Source organism: Orbicella faveolata, unplaced genomic scaffold (genome assembly GCF_042242905.1).
Source record: "Orbicella faveolata isolate gen_17 unplaced genomic scaffold, um_ofav_v1 contig_12, whole genome shotgun sequence".
Lineage (NCBI taxonomy): Eukaryota > Metazoa > Cnidaria > Anthozoa > Scleractinia > Merulinidae > Orbicella > Orbicella faveolata.
The window spans coordinates 8,408,696-8,427,500 of record NW_028301539.1 but is presented as its reverse complement, the minus strand read 5'-3'; the positions used below and the strand labels follow the sequence as shown (position 1 = coordinate 8,427,500).

At 38.4% G+C, this 18,805-nt stretch overlaps 1 protein-coding gene across 5 annotated transcripts in view; it reads left to right on the top strand.

The window, feature by feature from the left end:
* LOC110058089 (proto-oncogene tyrosine-protein kinase receptor Ret-like) overlaps positions 1 to 13,351 on the top strand; it is a 29,704-nt gene extending 16,353 nt beyond the window's left edge. For 4 of the 5 annotated variants that reach the window (XM_089283661.1, XM_089283659.1, XM_089283660.1 and 1 more), the window contains 7 exons: positions 1,745 to 1,932; positions 2,816 to 2,935; positions 3,719 to 3,789; positions 4,974 to 5,014; positions 6,824 to 6,920; positions 8,521 to 8,620; positions 9,276 to 13,351. In XM_089283661.1, the coding sequence (XP_089139787.1) occupies positions 1,745 to 1,932; positions 2,816 to 2,935; positions 3,719 to 3,789; positions 4,974 to 5,014; positions 6,824 to 6,920; positions 8,521 to 8,620; positions 9,276 to 9,344 (686 nt within the window). In that variant the 3' untranslated portion in view covers positions 9,345 to 13,351. Of the gene's footprint in view, positions 1 to 1,744; positions 1,933 to 2,815; positions 2,936 to 3,718; positions 3,790 to 4,973; positions 5,015 to 6,823; positions 6,921 to 8,520; positions 8,621 to 8,968; positions 9,110 to 9,275 lie in introns of all 5 variants that reach the window. The other variant, XR_016205728.1, reaches the window with a different exon arrangement.
* The last annotated feature ends 5,454 nt before the right edge of the window (positions 13,352 to 18,805 follow it).

Below are 18,805 nucleotides of genomic sequence, written 5' to 3'. Positions count from 1 at the left end.
ATTTTTTTTTTAATATTGAGTACAGTTTTGTGCAGTCCATTTTCTTATTTTGCTCGTTATAATTTTTATCATTATTCAACAAACCGTGTTAGTTGGCGCTAACCAATTTATGCATCCTCAACAAACATTGCGGCGTTTTCCTGAAAGATGCGCAAAAACGATAAGGAAGTCTGTAATGAATACTATATCGAGGCTTCTCTAATTAAGTGAGTAATCTTGATTCTTTCTGATTCGCCAATTTGTTGCTTAGCAATGACGTCATTAGTTTTTACACGTGGACGTATGTAGATAGTGTTAGCGGCATATTCCCGCCAGTAGTTCAAGTTTCAGTTATCGTTCACAGTACGTGTCTTTAAGTAAATTAAGTTTTAAGCTACCCTTGACTATTTAGAGTGCAAGCGGGAACCGATGTGTAAGTACAAACCATTTTCTATGCTTGTTTTTTAGTACAAGTTTCAAGTTTGGACGTTTTTTAACTCTAAGTACCTTTAGTCTCGGTTTTTTATACAACAGCCTATTGTTCTAAGTCCAACACGTGGCAGAGCCCCAGTTTTCAAAGTTTTAACTTCATCTTGTCTTAGTGATAGATCTTTATAGTTTATACTCTTCCTAGTCTCAACTTCCTATAAGATCTTTGGTAATTCAGTTAAAGGTCCTCTCCTTGCTGGTAAATTCCTACATCGCTTTCAGTGGCGCTCACGCAAGCACGTTTTTATCCCATCGTGCAATTTTATTGCTTTCAAGATTTTAGAGTGTTATCATTTATTGTATTAGGACAGTTAGCAGTATGTGTATCTGCTTGGGATCACTGATGAATTTCATTGTGTCTTTACTGAGAACTTTGACTGGAAGTATTATCACACCGCAGTTATGATTGGAATGTTTGCTATTATTGTTTCGTGACTCTTGTCATCTTGTAATCTTCTATTATCTAGTAATTAGTTTATTCACTGCATTTTATTTCAGATTACGTTCGATTATCGTCAATTAAATCACTGTCAATCACAGCTGATTTTCCGTGATCTCTGGCTTTATTCGATTAGTAAAGCATCCCTCGCACACGCTAGTCTCATCGCGACAAGTTGTCTAGCAAGTGACAATTCAGCCTTTCAACAGTCGCCGAGAACCTGACATTACAAAGTCTATTCCTGTTTTTTTTTGTTTTGTTTTTTTTTTTTTTTTATCATTATTATTTTTTTTTTCTCACCTGGGAAAAGAAAAGTGTCGGGATTACAGCTTGAAGATGTTCTAGAGTTTTCAAAAATAAATTGTGGTAGATGGCACTTGAGAGTCTCATTTCAACCCCATTTTCCAGTTTATTTATTTATTTATTTATTTATTTATTTATTTATGGTTTACACTCAACTGCCATCCACTTAACTTCCAGAAATATTAATTTTTTTCAGGCTTTAATTTCACGACTGCTTTAAGTTGAGAATATAGCTGCGGTGATCAATCATGTCTTCATATCTTTCTCCGCAGTTCAAATATATGTTCTTTCATATACTCACTTGTATCTTCATCATCTACGGGCATATTACGAACTCACAACGTGACCAGCTCACAGTTTTTTGTTGTTGTTGTTGTTGCTGTTGTTGTTTGTTTGTTTGTTTTATTGTTGTTGTTGTTGTTTTTTGCTTGTTTTCGAGCTTTATTTCACAGCTGCTTAAGTTGTGTATATAATTACAGTTATTTTCTTCACGTAAATAATTGTAGTTTTAATTTCGAATTATTCAAATTTAAGTTCCGCTGTTGATTGTTTTGGAGTATTTACCATACGGGGATTTGCTTGGATACCTGCGCAAGAGCAGAGGACACGAGGACACATACAACTCAGGAGAAAAGAGGCCAAATTCAAAACTGCAAGAAAAGGATTTGCTATCTTTTGCTTGGATGATAGCTGATGGTATGAGCTATCTAGCAGCGATGAAGGTATACCATCGTCATTTACCCAATTAGCTGTTACTGCTATAAGGGAGCGCTTTTTAAAAGTTTTAGACTTGTAACTTACAGGTAAAGCGCAAAATTAGCGAGTTCTGACTGGATTGAACAGAAGCCAGTTTTCACTAATTTGCGCTATTCGAGGGCAAAACTTCACCGGAGATTAATCCACGACCTCGTAGTCATCTTAAGACGATTGACGAGCTATCCCCGCGCGCCATTTGCACTTATTTTCTCCTAAATGGATGGTAGCTTCTCGGTGTTATTGTGAAAAAAAAAAAAAAAAAAAAAAAACACGAACTTGACTACATTTTACCACACTCCTGTGGACCACAGACGTGATAATACAAAGTGCCCAAAACATTTTGATGAAACCCTCGCAATCAAGACGTGGCTCCACTTAAGTTTTCGACATCTTCGAAGTACTTGTATTTAAGTACTTGAAATTATTGATCTGCAGAATAAAAAATTCGTAAATTGAAATTAAATGGAGTTCTAGCTGCCTGGAATAGCCATAGGGGCGAGAGGAGACAGTCAGCCGATTGGAAAAGTCCACGGCCGCCGAAAATAACTCGATAATTTTCACAAAATCAATAGAGGAAACCCGAAGATTTTCAACGTCACTGTAAAGTCAGCAAATAAATTGAGTCATCTGGTATAAAGCCTTTATAACAGAAAAATTCACATTTCATTTCATTGTTTGGGCTCACAGGCAACATGGCCGTCGTGACGTTATGTGAAAATGCCCCATACTGCTTCGTTTTATGTCCTGAAATAATACCAGATTTAGAAAAACAAATTTAACAACGGTAAAGGCAACTGATCTTCGTCTTTGAAATTTTCACAAAGCCTGCTTTATTCCAACGTATTTCAGGTTGTCCATCGTGATTTAGCCGCTCGCAATGTATTGGTAGGTGAGAACAAAGTCTGCAAAATTTCTGACTTTGGATTGGCACGCAGCTTAAAGGGGGATATTTATACAAGAAGATCTCAGGTAATTTCTTAATAAATTAACACGTGAAACTGTGGACAACTAAGTATTTTGACTTAAGGTCATTCCGCTGAAATAGAACCTGCACTGAGATTTTTGTGAAACTTTGCCTATCGATTGTTTATATTATAGGAACTTAAATTTTGAAATAAAAATGAGGGGTCGCCATGTTCGTTTAGGAGCAAAAGCACGTTGTTTGTACCCATATAAATCCTTATAATAGCACCATGATTGTGGTTACGATTGCTTGCTAAATTCACGTTTCCGACGATTGCTTTTTGTTCTACACTGAGAATTGGTCCTTATTTATAGTACAAAGAGAAATTTATTACTCAATGCAAAACAACAGAAAAAAATGATAGGTCACCATACTCGTTTGCGAGAAAATGACGATTTACCTCTATGGCGAGGTCCAGCTGTAAAGAAAAAGCCGCCATTTTTTAATGCGCGCGCGCTAATCACGCGTGAAATTATGCGCAATAGGGATGCGCAATGCAATACTGGGGAATGACCTTAAGTACATGTATATCTTATTCTCTCTTCGTTCGTTCGTTTCTTCAGCATTTATTTGGTTTTGCTTTATTTGTTTGTTTCTTTACTCACTGATACTACCTATCTATCAATCGATCGATCTCTCTATGCACCTATCTATCCAAGTCCTGATATTCGGTTTAATATTCGAGCTGTTCTAATTACAATTATTTAACTCTTCAATTTATTTAATTAATTCTGGTCATTTTTTATCTTGCTTGTGTAGTTTTAGTTGCTCTGTTTCTTAATTTCAAGGCCCGTCTTCCAGCTAAGTGGATGCCTCCGGAATCTCTTTTCTCTGATGAATCCAGTACTATGAGTGACGTGTAAGTTGGCTCAATTTTGCCAAGCTTAGTAAATTTCTCACGCTCTTGTTCCTGTTATACTTTCTTTTTTTTTTTTTCACTTATTATAATGAGAATAAAATTTTCCTGAAAACTATTCCAAAACAGTCTCTGTCTCACTTTAATAAGGCGTTGATTCCTTTGAAACTACCCTGTAGTTGGGGACGCCTTCAATACATGTACTGTAGTTCATTTGTTCATTTTGCAGTCAGTTGAGACGCTGTTAACGATTACATGAAAAGCAACCTGGGATTTTCAGTATCGGTTATTATACGGTTTCGAGTTCAATTTGGAATTACAGTCGAACCTCCTGTTGCGACCATCTCTCGTAAGCGACCACCTCTCCTCAGCGACCAGTTTTCCAAAATGTCAAAAGTTTCCTAGTCAAATCACTATATTTGAGACCTCTTGTAAGCGACCACCTCTCGTAAGCGACCGCGACCACTTTTAGAGCTAAAAGTTTGAAACTTTCCTTTTTTTAACCTCTCGTAAGCGACCATTTGACAGGTAATGGAGCGAATAACGGATAATAAGGTGTTGTAACATTATCGAAATCCTGGCTAGTACAAGAAACGGAAATTCCTCTATGGGAAGAACCGGATTTTTTTCTCGAAATTGACTTCTACATGAATAAAACATTACACCGGCATCGGTGCATGGGTTAAGTCTCGGCAGTTACCGTATTCTAATGAGGAAAAATTTTGACCCATTATGGTCTAAGCTCTCCTAAGCGACCACCTCCCATAAGCGACCACCTAGGCTTGACATTTTGGGTGGTCGCGTACGGGACTTTCGACTGTAATTTGTACTACTGGAGTTTTTCAAAAAGCTGAAATTGCTTCGACGGAATAATATACACATGAAAACATTCGCGTGGAGGAAGTGCCGGACGATCTTTCTCGAAACCGTTTTTTCTTGTTCGGAAAAACTTTTTTCAAAGTTTCCGCACAAAATTTTCGTCATTATTTTAGGTGACATCACTGGCTTAGAAAATTTCCTATTGTCTTTCAGTCAATCATAATCCAGAATTACGATGTGTAATTTGCACTGGTGATACACTTCAACTGCACTGATGTTCGGCACTTGAACTGCTATGCTCCCAGCCAATCAGAATCGAGTAATGTTTTCATGCATATTATTAATATTGTAATATTTGTATTTTCCAGATGGTCATACGGCATCGTGATGTGGGAAGTGTTTACCATCGGTATGTAAAATTATTTCGAAATGCTCACATTTACCTACACATTACTTTCTCCTTACCTTTTCAGATGTATAGAGGTCCCTTGGTTCCTTAATTAATCGTCCATAGTCTGTTTATCTGTAGAAATACATCTTTTCTCGCTCTCTTTGTTTATTTGTTTGTTTGTTTCCTTTTGTACTGAAAACATTCTTTAAAATGAGGGCGCCTTGTGCTCTCGATGAGGAAAATGATAGACACCAACTGGAATGGAGGCTCATGAGGGGGTGAAGAGGTAGAGGGCCGACTTCTGTTGCAACTTAGATGAATTCCACTTAGGTCCAGCAAATTTTATAACTTTCTTAAGTAAGAAGGTAAATTCCTAGAAATAAACATAAATTGAATTACTACAAAATAACTGACCAAAGAGAACAGAAAACTAAAAGGAAATGCAAAAAAGACGATGAAATAAAACGGCTTACCAAATGCTGGAAAGGCGAGGTTCAGGGAACCAAAAAAATGTTACAAGGGTAACGGACGATAAATTGACTCAGATGAAAATGGACAGATAACACGAATATATACGGGACGAAATTTACATACGAAGCTAAAAATGAAAGCATGCAGAATCTGAGAAATGGCATTAACATACGGAGCAGAAAAAACACAAAGGAAAACGAAATAACCGCAACAGGGGGAATATCATTAAAAAGAGAACAATGTCATTTGCATTTATGAAACGACTCCCCGCATTAACCTCAGTTACAGGTTAATTCTAGTCCAATAACGAGAATACGAAATGGCCAATTATTATAACTTGAAATGAGCTTCAATTATCTTTATGCCTTAAGCATGTGCCGTAGATATCACAAAGAGCATTAATAGCTCTTTCACTGCTAACTCTTCTAATTTGCATCTCAACTGGTATAATCTCTATTTTCCGTTGCCCATTTTAAACTCTGTTTGCCCCCAGATTTTGCATGAGCTATTTTTGTGAGATGCTCTTGGGAGGTCTGCATATTCCAATGAGCATTTCATGACAATGGTTTATGCAAAATTTGGGGGCAAACAGTGAATTATTGGAAATTGGAAAATAGAGAATCCAGCATGCATGTGAGGCAGTTTCTGGTAGTCACAATGAATTTCGTCATAACATTGTCAAAGTAGCTGGATCCGCTAGTAGTTAGGATCCGCAGACTATTTTGAAAATGTTATGACGAAATTCAATGTCAGTAACAGGACAGACGCGTGAAAAACTGACGGCAATTTGTTTTTTTACGATATAACAAATTACCAAATTGTCCGCTCTCGCTCGTTGACCATATCGCTTCCAGCTACTGACCGCCGCTTGCTTGCTAAAACACGGATAATACAAGCTATATTCTAAGTATCAATTATTTTAATTAACGACTTAAATAAAAGTAAAGTTCAGTTAGGCTGAGCTAGTAAGGCCGAAACATGCGCGCGCGGTATTACAAAAGTTTAGTCAAAGCTGTTGACGTGCTCTTGAAATTTACTGACCCACCCCCGAATGGTTTGTCTTTGTTTTCCCAAGTAGGTTACCCTTAGGGAAAATATGTCATCAGTGACAATTTGCCGACTAAATCCGATATGACCCGAGTATAATTTCGTGAAACCGGACGAAAAATCCCTAAAGAACAGACAACAAAAGGCTCATTGTCTTAAAAAAATTAAACATAAACAATAGGCAAAGCTTGATACGCGAATCGCATAAATTATAAATTCATGTGTCTGTCCGCTTATTGACAATGAAAATTAGCCAAAGAGCCCGCGAGAATTTCTGCAGTTATGGTAAAAATGATTTTACGTTGACAGGTGAGTCGCCTTATCCTGGTATACCTGCTCGACAAGTGGCTAACCTGCTGCAGACAGGATACCGCATGCCGAGGCCAAGGCACCTCTCTGAAGAACTGTGAGTACTTTAGGCTGCGTCTCCCCGTCTATCTAATGTGCGCACACTATTTGTCACCTTTCTTCGAAAAATCAGAATGCACGTAAATAGCCCTTTTCACTGTAAGCTGACTCATTTGTATTACAGCAAGATCTAACTTGGTTGTTAGGCAATTTTGTGGATTCTTTCCGAAATTGCCTCGCATCCAGGTTGAATATTATTCTGATTTCTCTATATTTCTCAAGGACTCTGTTAGAATGCTAAGGAACTGAACGCGAATTCTTCGTGCGCATAAGGTTGGCACACACTAGGGGCATATGACATGCAACATGACCATTTTTTCGAAAAATCGCTATTGCTAGGTAATATTTTCTCCCTGCAACATATTGCATAGACTCAATTGGTTTGAATTAGTAGGTTAGGTAGCTTTTAGGCTATGCATGAATTTAACGTTAACACTGGTGGTATTTTGGTGACCTCTGTTTTACTTTTGATAGATCACTCAGTCTATACCATTTCTTTATTCTCTATTTTGTTTGGTTAAAAAAAAAAATGAACAAAGTCTGCGGTGCAGAATTTACATATTTTCCCTATTTCTCGGCTCACGCACTAATGAATTCCACTCTTATTTTAGTGATACGACAAATTTGCAAGATGGCTGGCCTCTGTGAGGTGGCTGGCACGGGTTTCAAGTCAGCATGCGCACTTGGCAACACGTTCACGTTGATAAGCCAGTACTATCACTGCTTTGTCAGTCAATAATGTTTCAATAATAGTATGAAACGCATGGAAAGTAAAAACACCATTAAATATTGTTGAATTGTGAGCAGCGTGCTAAGATACCACCCTTTGCAAAGTTTTAAAAAAGGTCTACCGAGTACTATAACTGTTGCAAAATTGCATGAGTGGATTTGTGAAAACGGTGTGGTGGTGATGAAAAATGTGTCGCTTTGCACCAAGTGAGCCACACACGCTTATTTTACGACTTCGAAAGGCTCACAAATCACTCCAAGCGATGAAAAACAAGAAGACGAATAAAACGGAAAATAAGAGAGTTAAGGGGGGGGGGGGGGGAGTTTGACATTCATCTGAATTTTCGGACCAGCGTCTGCAAATGCAAAGATAGTTTTTCAAGACAGAACGGTAATAACACTGGGTATGAGAGACTAACACGACAGAAAAGAACCATCGTGGTACGGTAGACGTGAATGTGAATATAAATTTTTCAGAGGGCTCAGACACATTACGAGCGAAATAATAAAACATTTCGCTGAATTAACATTTATATTCTTGCTGTAGCTTCTTTAGTAAACCGTGTCATCCTTCGAGAAATGGGTATAAAATCAAACCGTTAGTTCGGGGTTCTCGCTAAGAGGAATTACAGTGAAACCCCGTTTATCCGGTCACCAACGGGCCACATGTACAAAATCTGGCCATGTTAACTGAGTAACCGTATTAAAGGGGTTCTTTAAATAAGAAAATGACTGACTGACGGGCAGAATAAGGTGGCCGTGTAAGGAAGTGACCGTAAGACGCAGTTGCTCTGTATTTAAATGGAGATTAAAAGAAAATGAGGTAAAAAGAAAAACAAAACAAAACACGTATGATTGTTTTCTTTTAGCTACGCCATCATGACTGAGTGTTGGGAAGAGCAGCCTCAAAAGAGGCCAACTTTCCAGTGGCTCTGCTTTGCGGTCAGAAGACTGCTGGACGATCAAAAGGTTTGTAATATAAAGTCTTTACGCTCTGAGAAACGTGTTAGTCTATGATACAAAAAATATCATACGTGAAGGAACAAACAATTCTGGAAGTTGTATGTTCCATAGATTTTTGCCATTGGCGAGACGTTTCGCACAATGCTAACCGCTCCCTGGAATAAATAGTTGATGTAATTCAACGTCATCTCAAATATAGCTACCCGCTCACTACCCTATAGTAGTGTTTCTTAACTGCACGAAGCTTCCAGCGAAGCGTTGATTTTCCCTCAGGCGTGTTTTTCCTCTCATGTTATTGAATTTTAATTTAAACCTTGGGTCCTCCTTTGGCAGTTTTTTGCGTTTTTTCCTCAGAAATCCGCAAGGAAGGGCTTCCCTATTCTCCGCCGGGGAGTCTAGTGTCTGTGCCGTTGTGGACTACGTCAAAGCTTTGATCCCAGTGGCGAATCTGGACCTCCTCCTAAATTAAATCGGCCCTTCGGGCTTTAAATTAAGGTAGGGGCTCCAAAAGATTTTGGCCCTTCGGGCTTGAAAACGGAAGGTGACGGGTCCCCCGGGCTACTTACAGTTTATCTCAACTATTTAAAGAACAGTGGCCCCACGAAGAATATAGTACTAAGCGAGTTCTTACATCTTTATATCTATTTTAATTTATCTGCAGATGTATCTAGACTTGGACGAGTATGATGACAAGGAGTACGTTAACTTCGACATGAAAATTGAAGAGTAATGATGAAGATCCCAAGAAGACAGCTTAACAAATTTAGCTAAAGAAGCTATTTTGATAGTGGAAAGCGAATCCTGAAAATTTAGCAAAACAATTTCAACTTTTCATTTACAATCCTTCTTAATTTTTCTCTATCTTATAAGTTCTTCCTTATCGATTTTTTTTTTGTGGTTTACTCTTACTGTAAGTTTTCCTGCAATTGGGATTTAACTTTGTGCTACACACTACTCCATTTACTCACTGCTCCACCACTAAAAATCCTGAAACATTTTTAAGTGCCGACCTGGCCTGTTAACTGTAAAATCAAAATCGGTTGTCCTTGAATGAAATTAGCTCCAAAACTGGCCACTCCAAGAGACTGAGTACAGGTTACCAGCATTGGAATTCCTGGGATGGTTTCCAAGGCAACCATCCACCATAAGACCTCTTGTAGAATCCGGTTGTATGACCTTGTCATAGAGAACAAAATCCGTGGTATGGAATATAAACAAGTTGGAAATGATGTAAGTCATGAAATTAGTAAGGCTGCCAATTTTGAAGCCACAAAGGCATGTTAATTACAATTAAATATCGAGGTGCGCACCAGCTTTCCAAGCGATTCCACAGTTTACTCCCCAGTCTCCCTGAGGTGACGACTTACTCCTATTCACGACATTGTGGCCTTGGCATGTCTTCTGCTAAAAAAAATAAATTTTCCGAATAGTCTATAGTCTCAATAACCTGTACTTGATAGACCATTAATGCTGTTCCATATTGAGAGAAATGCATGTTTTCTGCTAGGTTTTGTATCAAGTGGCTTTGAGTTTTCCGAAATATTGCATGTCTGGCTGTGACCCTTTGCTATTTCAACAATTTTGCATCATTTTGGTTCAAGAGAGTGTCTAATCAGCGCTATGCGCTTCCAATAGAAATTTTAGCTTTGTCATGTAGTGTCAAAACGATTTTAAAGGGTATAATCAGCTGAGTGTTTTGAAACGTAGAGTGCTCAGTCTCAAAATAATGATCACAAATTGCCGTTTCCGTTATAGATCTACATCATATGACCAATTTCTACCAATAACTTGATAGAAAAAAAAGACCTTTGCGTAGTCTAGTTTCGTGATTTAACACCTCACTATTGACACTGTGCCAACTGAAATTGCGTATTAAAAAGTGTGCTTTATCTACAAGATAATTAGCTTTTGTGATTTTGTTTTAGTCGATCGATTCGTCATAGCTACCTAACACTTAAGTCACGCATAAACGTGAAAGTAAGATTATATTTTTGATATTGTGGGTGTTGCTGTCCATGTTTTTCTTATTTATTTATTTATTTATTGTATAATTATATCTTTCCCTATAGTTTTCTTCCTCTCCTTATTTCTCTCTCTCGTTATTTATTTCCTAACTATATATTTAGATACTAATTAAGTGGTTCTTGTTGTTGTAGTTTTCACCTGTGACGCATGCAGTTATGTAAAATGTCCCGCTCCTCGATTCTATGCTTGTTTTATAACAAATTCCATAATACGTGAACTAACCTGGAGCGTGTCAACAACTTTCTCTTAGTGAACTGGATACTGGTGATCTCCAATTTCGAGACTTCGCTCGAACAAAAACAGTCTGCCATATGATCTTCCAAAAATCAGCAATATATACCATAAAACAATCTCTTATTAAAAATACCAGTCATTTTAGTTCAACAACACAGGCAATGTTACCGGGTTTACAACGTCCTCGGCAAGCGACGAAATGTTCCAAGAAAGACCAAATATACCTCGTTTTTCTCTCTTTTGGAAGTTTCTATTATAAGGTTAAAAATGTCATCTGCATTTATAAACCGTTAGTTGAAGCAACAACTGTAACTGAATTATCAGTTTGCAAAGAACTTTCTTGTAAACAAACATGCTTTTAACGGAATATACACGTGTGTGACTTCATTAGCCTTGGCACGTTCAAGAATTTTGTAAGAGGGAGAAAATTTATTATTATTATTATTATTATTATTATTATTATTATTGTGATGTGGTAGTTAAATATTTGTAATGTTGCTTTAATCAAAAATAATTTTTTGTTCCTTAAACAAAGAAATATGGTAAGGCCAACAGTCCATCAATCAAAGCCAAACCTCATGGTTGCCCTGAAACAAGGATATGACCATTCCGAGTCTGTCTAGAATTTCTAGGAAATTGAAAAGTGATTCTAAAAAGTGTTAATATATTGACTTTTTAACACTTAAAGCATGTTTCAAAAAGCAGTCAGTTTTCTACCACCGCAATATGTGCTGCAATGTAAAACAAAGTCGGGCTACAGGGGACAGTCCTTAACTAGTTCAAAGCATATTTGTCTAATAAAAGTCAGTGGATATCCATCAGTGGAACACTTTCTAAAGTTTAAGTTTATGGCAGCCATAAACTGATGTTAATGAGACCTGAGAGACAATATCTCAAAGTCAGGCACACACATTCTGCATTGTAACACTTTATTTCAGAGACATGTAACACTATGAACCTCGTGTCATGCTCATAAGTAAATCCCAGTAACATAGGTAACATGCCACCATTTCCTGATCTCAAAGTCCATCAGGGATTCCCAGTTGAAAACAATCACCCCCTTTGGATATCACAACAAACCTTTCATTTCCTAAGTAAAGCCACTGTTATCTACATCTGTAAAAGACAGTGTATCAATGGTTCCAGTCATGTCTCTCACATGTCCACCTCATGCCCTTGACCCCTAGTCAAGCACACACTCCTCGTTGTATTCAGTCTTCTCGTTTGTGCCGATCCTTCGCCACTCATTTTTCTTTTACCCTCCCACCCTCCCATGACTGGGACCCTTGCTCTACACATCTGAACCCCTGATACTACGCTTTAGGACCATCTTCAAGCGAATAAACAAATCATTTAGATCTATAGAAATGTTCCAAAAAAAAAAAAAAAAAAATGGGGGCAAACTTTGACACTACAATTCAGAATGTCGTGTATAGATACTGAACATTACTATTCCGCTACTTTTAGAAAAACAGTTATCCATATATACTTATGATATCATTTGCTTAGTATAAAATAATAATAATAATAATAATAATTATTATTATTATTATTATTATTATACCATTAATGACTATAGGCCACGGTTATCTGTCTCCTAGCAAGCCTTAGACCTTATCATTCAGGGTGCAATGAACAGAGACTGTATTTTGGTGACTTTCTGTTGTTTGCTATTAAAGGACAGTGGCAGGGAAGTGTACCCATTAGCTGCACTTTACCCCACAGTAAGGCTCTAGCCAACTGGAGACAGGTCCGGAGAAATTGCCTATTCCAAGGTAGCTACTCCCGGTACCACCTGATCTGTACTCCCCCAGGAGGGGCTCCCCCTCCTGGTTCCCTCAGTCCCCCGGGACTGTGGGATATGGGCCTCACCCCTGGAGGCAGGTCTGGAACTTTTATTCCAGGGTGGCTACCCCCGGTACCACCCGATCCGTACTCCCCCAGGAGGGCCCCCTTCCTGGGCCCCTACACCCCAGTCGTCCTTACCTGCCACCCAAATTCTACCCACAGCCAGTGTGTTATTTCCTAAATGTAGTATCGTTAGTGGAAGCTCAGACCAAGCCTCGAAAGAGGATCATTAATGATCGTTGGATGTTGTCCTTCAGTAGCATTTTAAATGAAACTGACAAAAGTTCAATTGAGGCCTTAAACTACTGTAAAACTACTGCAAAATTGATGTTAAAATCTCTGGAAAATCCAAGCTTTCGCCGATCTACGGCATCATCAGGGATAAGAAAAATATATTCTGCGTAAGGCTTATATACAGGTGTAAAGTACAAACGTGTGAAATTAAAAGCGAAAGAATGTGGGGGGGGGGTAAAATGTATGAGATAAATAATAAGGTACAAATAGGAATAAAAAAAGAATAAAAACGAATAATATGATATAATGGGCGAGTGTCAAAGTACAGAGTCTCTAGATATGCTAAAATAATTATTAGAATAAAAGGTCTGCGAATTCGCTGCATTCCTCTCGGGAGTTAAGGGCAAGTTTGTACTTTCGTATGTAAAACGCTTCGAACAGACGTAGATTTCCGGGGTCGTTTTCTAGTGCCTTTGTGGACTTTGTTTTAGCTCTTTGAAATATGTTTCTTCACGGAGGAGTTATCATTGTTCAGGTGTTGATTTTTTCTCTTACACGATCGTGGATAAAACGTGTTGTCCTCCCGATGTAATGCTGGTTGCAGTTGTGGCACGTGATTTGATAAACAGCGTTGCGTAGTAAGAACAATTTGGTGCGGCTGTTGTCCTTCGCGCATGTCCGTTCCGTGTTGTTGTTGCTGTCATCTGTATATAAGCCTAACGTGGAATATTCTTCTTATCCCTGATAATGCCATAGATCGACGAAAGCTTGGAGTTTCGAAAGATTTTAACATCAATTTTGTAGTAGTTTCACAGTAGTTTAAGGCCTCAATTGAACGTTTGTCAGTTTCACTTTCTGGATGCCTCAGCCTGGATTGCCGGGTACCTCAAGGCTCTTGTTTAGGACCCCTACTATTTATTATTTACCCATCTCAGTTGTTCGATGTTGTGGAAAAATACTTACCACATGTACATTGCTTTACTGACGACACTCAGCTTTATTTAAGCCTCAAGCCAGATGGCCAAGTCAGTCGAGATGTTGGATTGAGGACTTTGGAATGGTGTATTGCAGATTTTCGAAGCTGGAGGATTAATGAAAGACGCCTACTTAATGGTGACTAACCGAGGTGTTATTACCTTAATCACAAGGCATGCAGGATTGTATTATTCTTTGATTAACATTATATTAGAAAAAACTAGACGCTTTGCTGCGTGTACCCAGGCAGTCGTTATACTGAGAAGCACTAGCTATATTGCAATTGAGCTAAATGTTCTACATTTGAAGTCGTACGAGATTCAGTTAATGGAATCGATGTCCTCAAGCTATTCTGCCTTTCAAGTTGCATTTCTTGGAATCGATAAATAGCTTATTACTCGTTTGCTGGTCTTTAGGGCGTCAAATGGGTAAAGGTCTTTATATCAGCCTATAAACGTTTCAGTCTATTTTCCTTAGCCTTTGTCGTCGTTGTTGTTGTTGTTGTTGTTATGCGTTTCTGAAGCAAGCGAGACATTTTGAATTTCAGAGTTATGGCGATGCGTGACATAGAGCTACGCGTTTGTCCAAAAACATATACTTATCTCGTGATTTTTCGCTCATTCAGAAGTTAAAGTATTAGGAAAAGTGCTTATGTAAATGCTTGTTTGTTCAGTACAGATAATCAGTCGCCTTGATTGCCAAAGTAAGTTCTAGATGTTTACCCTATCGACTTTGCAGGAGACGATTCACGACAAATCGTGCGAATCGAGTCGAATCGTTTACATTTTGACACCCCTGTTATTGCCGACCGCGAGTCGACCTCCGTTCAGACGATTCGACTTTGCAGGAGTCGATTCGAATCACGAAGTACCTCAGACGAATCGACTGTCAGTTTATTGTCACGTTTTATAATTAAGAAAGAGGAAGGTTCATGTATCATTATTTCACTGGGCTTGACTTCCGGTGGTGCGGATCGACTTCGTGCGAATCGAGTCGAATCGTCAAGTACCTCAGACGAATCGACTCAGTTTGGGTGTATTGGACATGGATGCTGAAGATATTCTCAAAGCTGCCTTGGCAACTTCATATGGATTGGCTAATCAGACAGCAGCAGTAATGGCCTTGATCTCTACTGGGTACCAATAAAAAGCTTAAGATGACATGTCTTCATTAGAATTACATATACAGATAAATATGCAGATGTCATTACAAGCTTTTTTCAACAGACACATGCATTAATTTCACAACATATATTTTTCAGAATCCATCATTAGATCATAACATAGTTATAAGTTAATAAAGATGGTGAATTTTTAGCTCGGTAATGAAATGTGAATGTGAATTAATCAACATGACACGAGCGTGGGACAAAGAAAAAATTCTGAGTCACCGACAGGAATCGAACCCATGACCTCCCGAACACCGGGCGGGCGCTCTATCCACTGAGCTACGAGAACTCATGGAGAGCAAGGTCATTTGTCCCACGCTCGTGTCATGTTGATTAATTCACATTCACATAACATAGTTGTTTCCATTCAGGAGTAAAATAAACTTTAGCATTATCTAGTATGTTTAGAGGTGAAGCTTTCATTAAAAAAATTGGGAAATGGTACATTATTAGAAATTGGTGCAAGTAAATGGTACACAAGCTTAAATCACTGCATAAGTACAGAGTCAGAAACTGAAAAACATTATGCCATCTTGCAACTTTACAGACGTCACAATTGCAAAGACCAGAATTTGCATTTCTTGGTTTAATTCCGCGGCTGAAAGTCTCGAATTGATTTTGGAAGAATTGTATAAAGCCTTTCTGGCCGCGTGGGACTCCAGAGGCATTTCATAATTCTGGATTCATGCCTCGCTGTGGATTTCCGTTCGATTCCTTTGTGTTACCCGCGTGTGTTGTGTTTCCTCCGTCTTCTTCCCTCTCTTGTGGCTAACTGGGTTGCGAGACCTCTGACACAAGTCCTTCAACCCTGAAAGTTGCTGACAATTTCAACAAATTTTCCTAGGTAGACCGTCACTTTCACAAACACTAGGACCTGTTACCTTCACGATAATACTCAAAAGGTTGTCGCTCGCAGATTTAGCTCCAAACAAATCAATCAGATTGCTGACGAAGCTGAAATGAGAGCACCTACGAACGTGTTGTTGTTGATTTAGAGATCGAGGCAAAGACTTTCCCAGTGTTTTATACGCTATGTTCGCGCTCGAAGCGATCGTACCCAGAGTTAGCACATCCATCGCCCCCGGCTTAGAATTGGAAACCTGTGAAAAAAATTATTGTTTATCAACTTCCGGTGCAACTGCACACGCTCTGCTTTTGGTCAATAAAATGTCGAGCTCAAACCCTGTATTCAAGAGGTCTTCGTTTTACCGTTCCGCTGGACAAGGGTAACGAAGGCTCTGGGAACGAAATTGGAAAGAACTCATAAGAAACACATAGAGAGAGGGATCGGAAGTGCATAACACAACAATATTTATATGCTGGGAAAGACGGGCTTTTACCGCATCGCTTCTTCGTTATGAAGCTTTTCCTATGGTTAATCACTGCTTTGTACGAAGTCTTTGGAGACACAGGTAAGTATGATAATTTTGGGTCGTGAAGAGATTCGATATGGGGGTTGATATTTTCTGATATTTCACTTTCGTGTGGGCTGATCGATATTCAAATCTCTTAATGCGATATGCAATCGATTGTCAAATGCGGTCCAGTGAAGATGTGCTATTTTTTTTTTTTTTTTCTAAATCTCTTAAAATCAGGCTTTGTGTCTTTGTGAATTTGAAATCGTTGAATTCCTGAAAAGTTTACATCGTGCCTGATTTCAAAGATTTGAAAGAAAGTGTCCAGCTGCGAGGTATATGATCAATGCGTCAAGGTGTCATGAGATGATTTCCTTATTTCTTTACTTTACGAATTGAAGCTTTTCCCGCATCGCCTCTTCGTTATGAAGCTTTTCCCATGGTTAATCACTGCTTTGTACGAAGTCTTTGGATACACAGGTAAGTATGATAATTTTGGGTCGTGAAGAGATTTGTTATGGGGGTTGATATATTCTGATAATTCACTTTCGTATTGGCTGATCGATATTCAAATCTCTTAATGCGATGTGTAATCGATTGTCAAATGCGGTCCAGTAAAGATTTGTTCGTTTTTTTGTTTTTGTTTTTCTGTTTTTTTTCTAAACCTCTTAAAATCGAGCTTTGTGTCTTTGTGAATTAGAAATCGTCGAAATCCTGAAAAGTTTAACTACATCGTGCCTGATTTCAAAGATTTCAAAGAAAGTTTCCAGCTGCGAGGTATATGATCAATGCGTCAAGACGTAGATGATTTCCTTATTTCTATCTATGTTTATTTTGGTGAACCACAGTAGTTATGGCTGGTAGACTTTACTGACCTCAAACGGAAGCCGTAAAACTGAAATGAATACAAAAATTACACTAATGACTCGATGCGAATGTTTGTCGAACGACGCCACATAAAACACATAAAAAAAAAATTTGAAATAAAGTTCAATACAGAAACTTATTAAACTTAGGACATAAAAACATACATTTTGTTACCTTGTCCAGTCTAAGCACCGCGAATGGGACAAAAAAAGGCACGCTAAACGTGCGTAAATCCACTAAAACTTGAGTCAAAATCTTACGACCACGCTAGTCCAAAACACACTGGTCACGTGACCGAAATGGCGCGAAACGCAACCGCACGCGGACTGCCTACAGTCACATTTCGAAACAGTGGATCATTTCTTTTATCGCAGTTATACACTTGTTTCAAACTGTCCTGTTCATGTATGTTCATGTCTGTCAGGTCAGACGTGGGTGTTTGCTCAAAACTCAGAGGACGTTATTGAAAACTTTAAGTCTTAGATATAAGCTTAGTGAACTGTGATCTCTCTTCTTACAGGAAGTATTGATCATTAAGTTTCATTGCTTGTGAATGTTATCACATACCTTTATATATGGACTGTACTCATGCTTTTTTTTATTTTTATTTACTAATTCTTATTTTATTATTATTATTTTCATTATTGTTGTCCATGCATGTGAGCTGATTACCATATGTTTGACAACGATTCTTGCCAGAAACTTGAATCTTTTAATCTGATCTATTCTCTTATTGCAATCACCCTTTCTATACTAATTGATTTTTTGAACGACCAGAATTCTGTAAAGATTGCATGAAGAATTTACTTCAGTCAATCATTCTGGCCAAGAGAATAGACCCTTCCACGGTTTCTGACGCCATCTTGTTTGGGGCGCAAATATGGCAAAAATTACAGTAAATATTTGGGGCAAAAGGTGTATCTAATGTCTGATAACTCACGGAAAATCCTCACCACACAGCGAATCTATATTGTTCAAATTTGACCAAGAAGCTCTCTGTTTGGTATCTGTTCCTCGTAACTCATAAAACACTCAGAAAGTCAATCAATCTCAACTTACCGGGCATCAAACTTTTAAATTTCCCCACGCATTTACTGCAATGTTTGCTGCGTTTGCCACCCAAACAATATGGCGTCAGAAACCGTGGAAGGGTCTATTACAGTAAACAAAGTAACTTTGAAACATTTCCTGAAATGGAAAGCATCCCTTCCAAATAAAAGCAGGATTTCATGAGGATATACCTACCTCTACTTTAATATCACTCCATACTATAAGGCATATCAAGCTTTGACATTCTTCCTTCCATCCACTTCGATTTGCCGCTAGAGCTCTGACAGTCCCCCAGGACCGCCACCCAGCTGTGTGCCTTTCTTCGTCATCCAGTCTCCACCATGTTGTTCTTGGCTAACCTAGTTTTCCCCTCCCCTCTGACCCTATTTGTAGGCTATAGGGTATCAAAACTAAGTCAGTAAACAAGAACGTTTG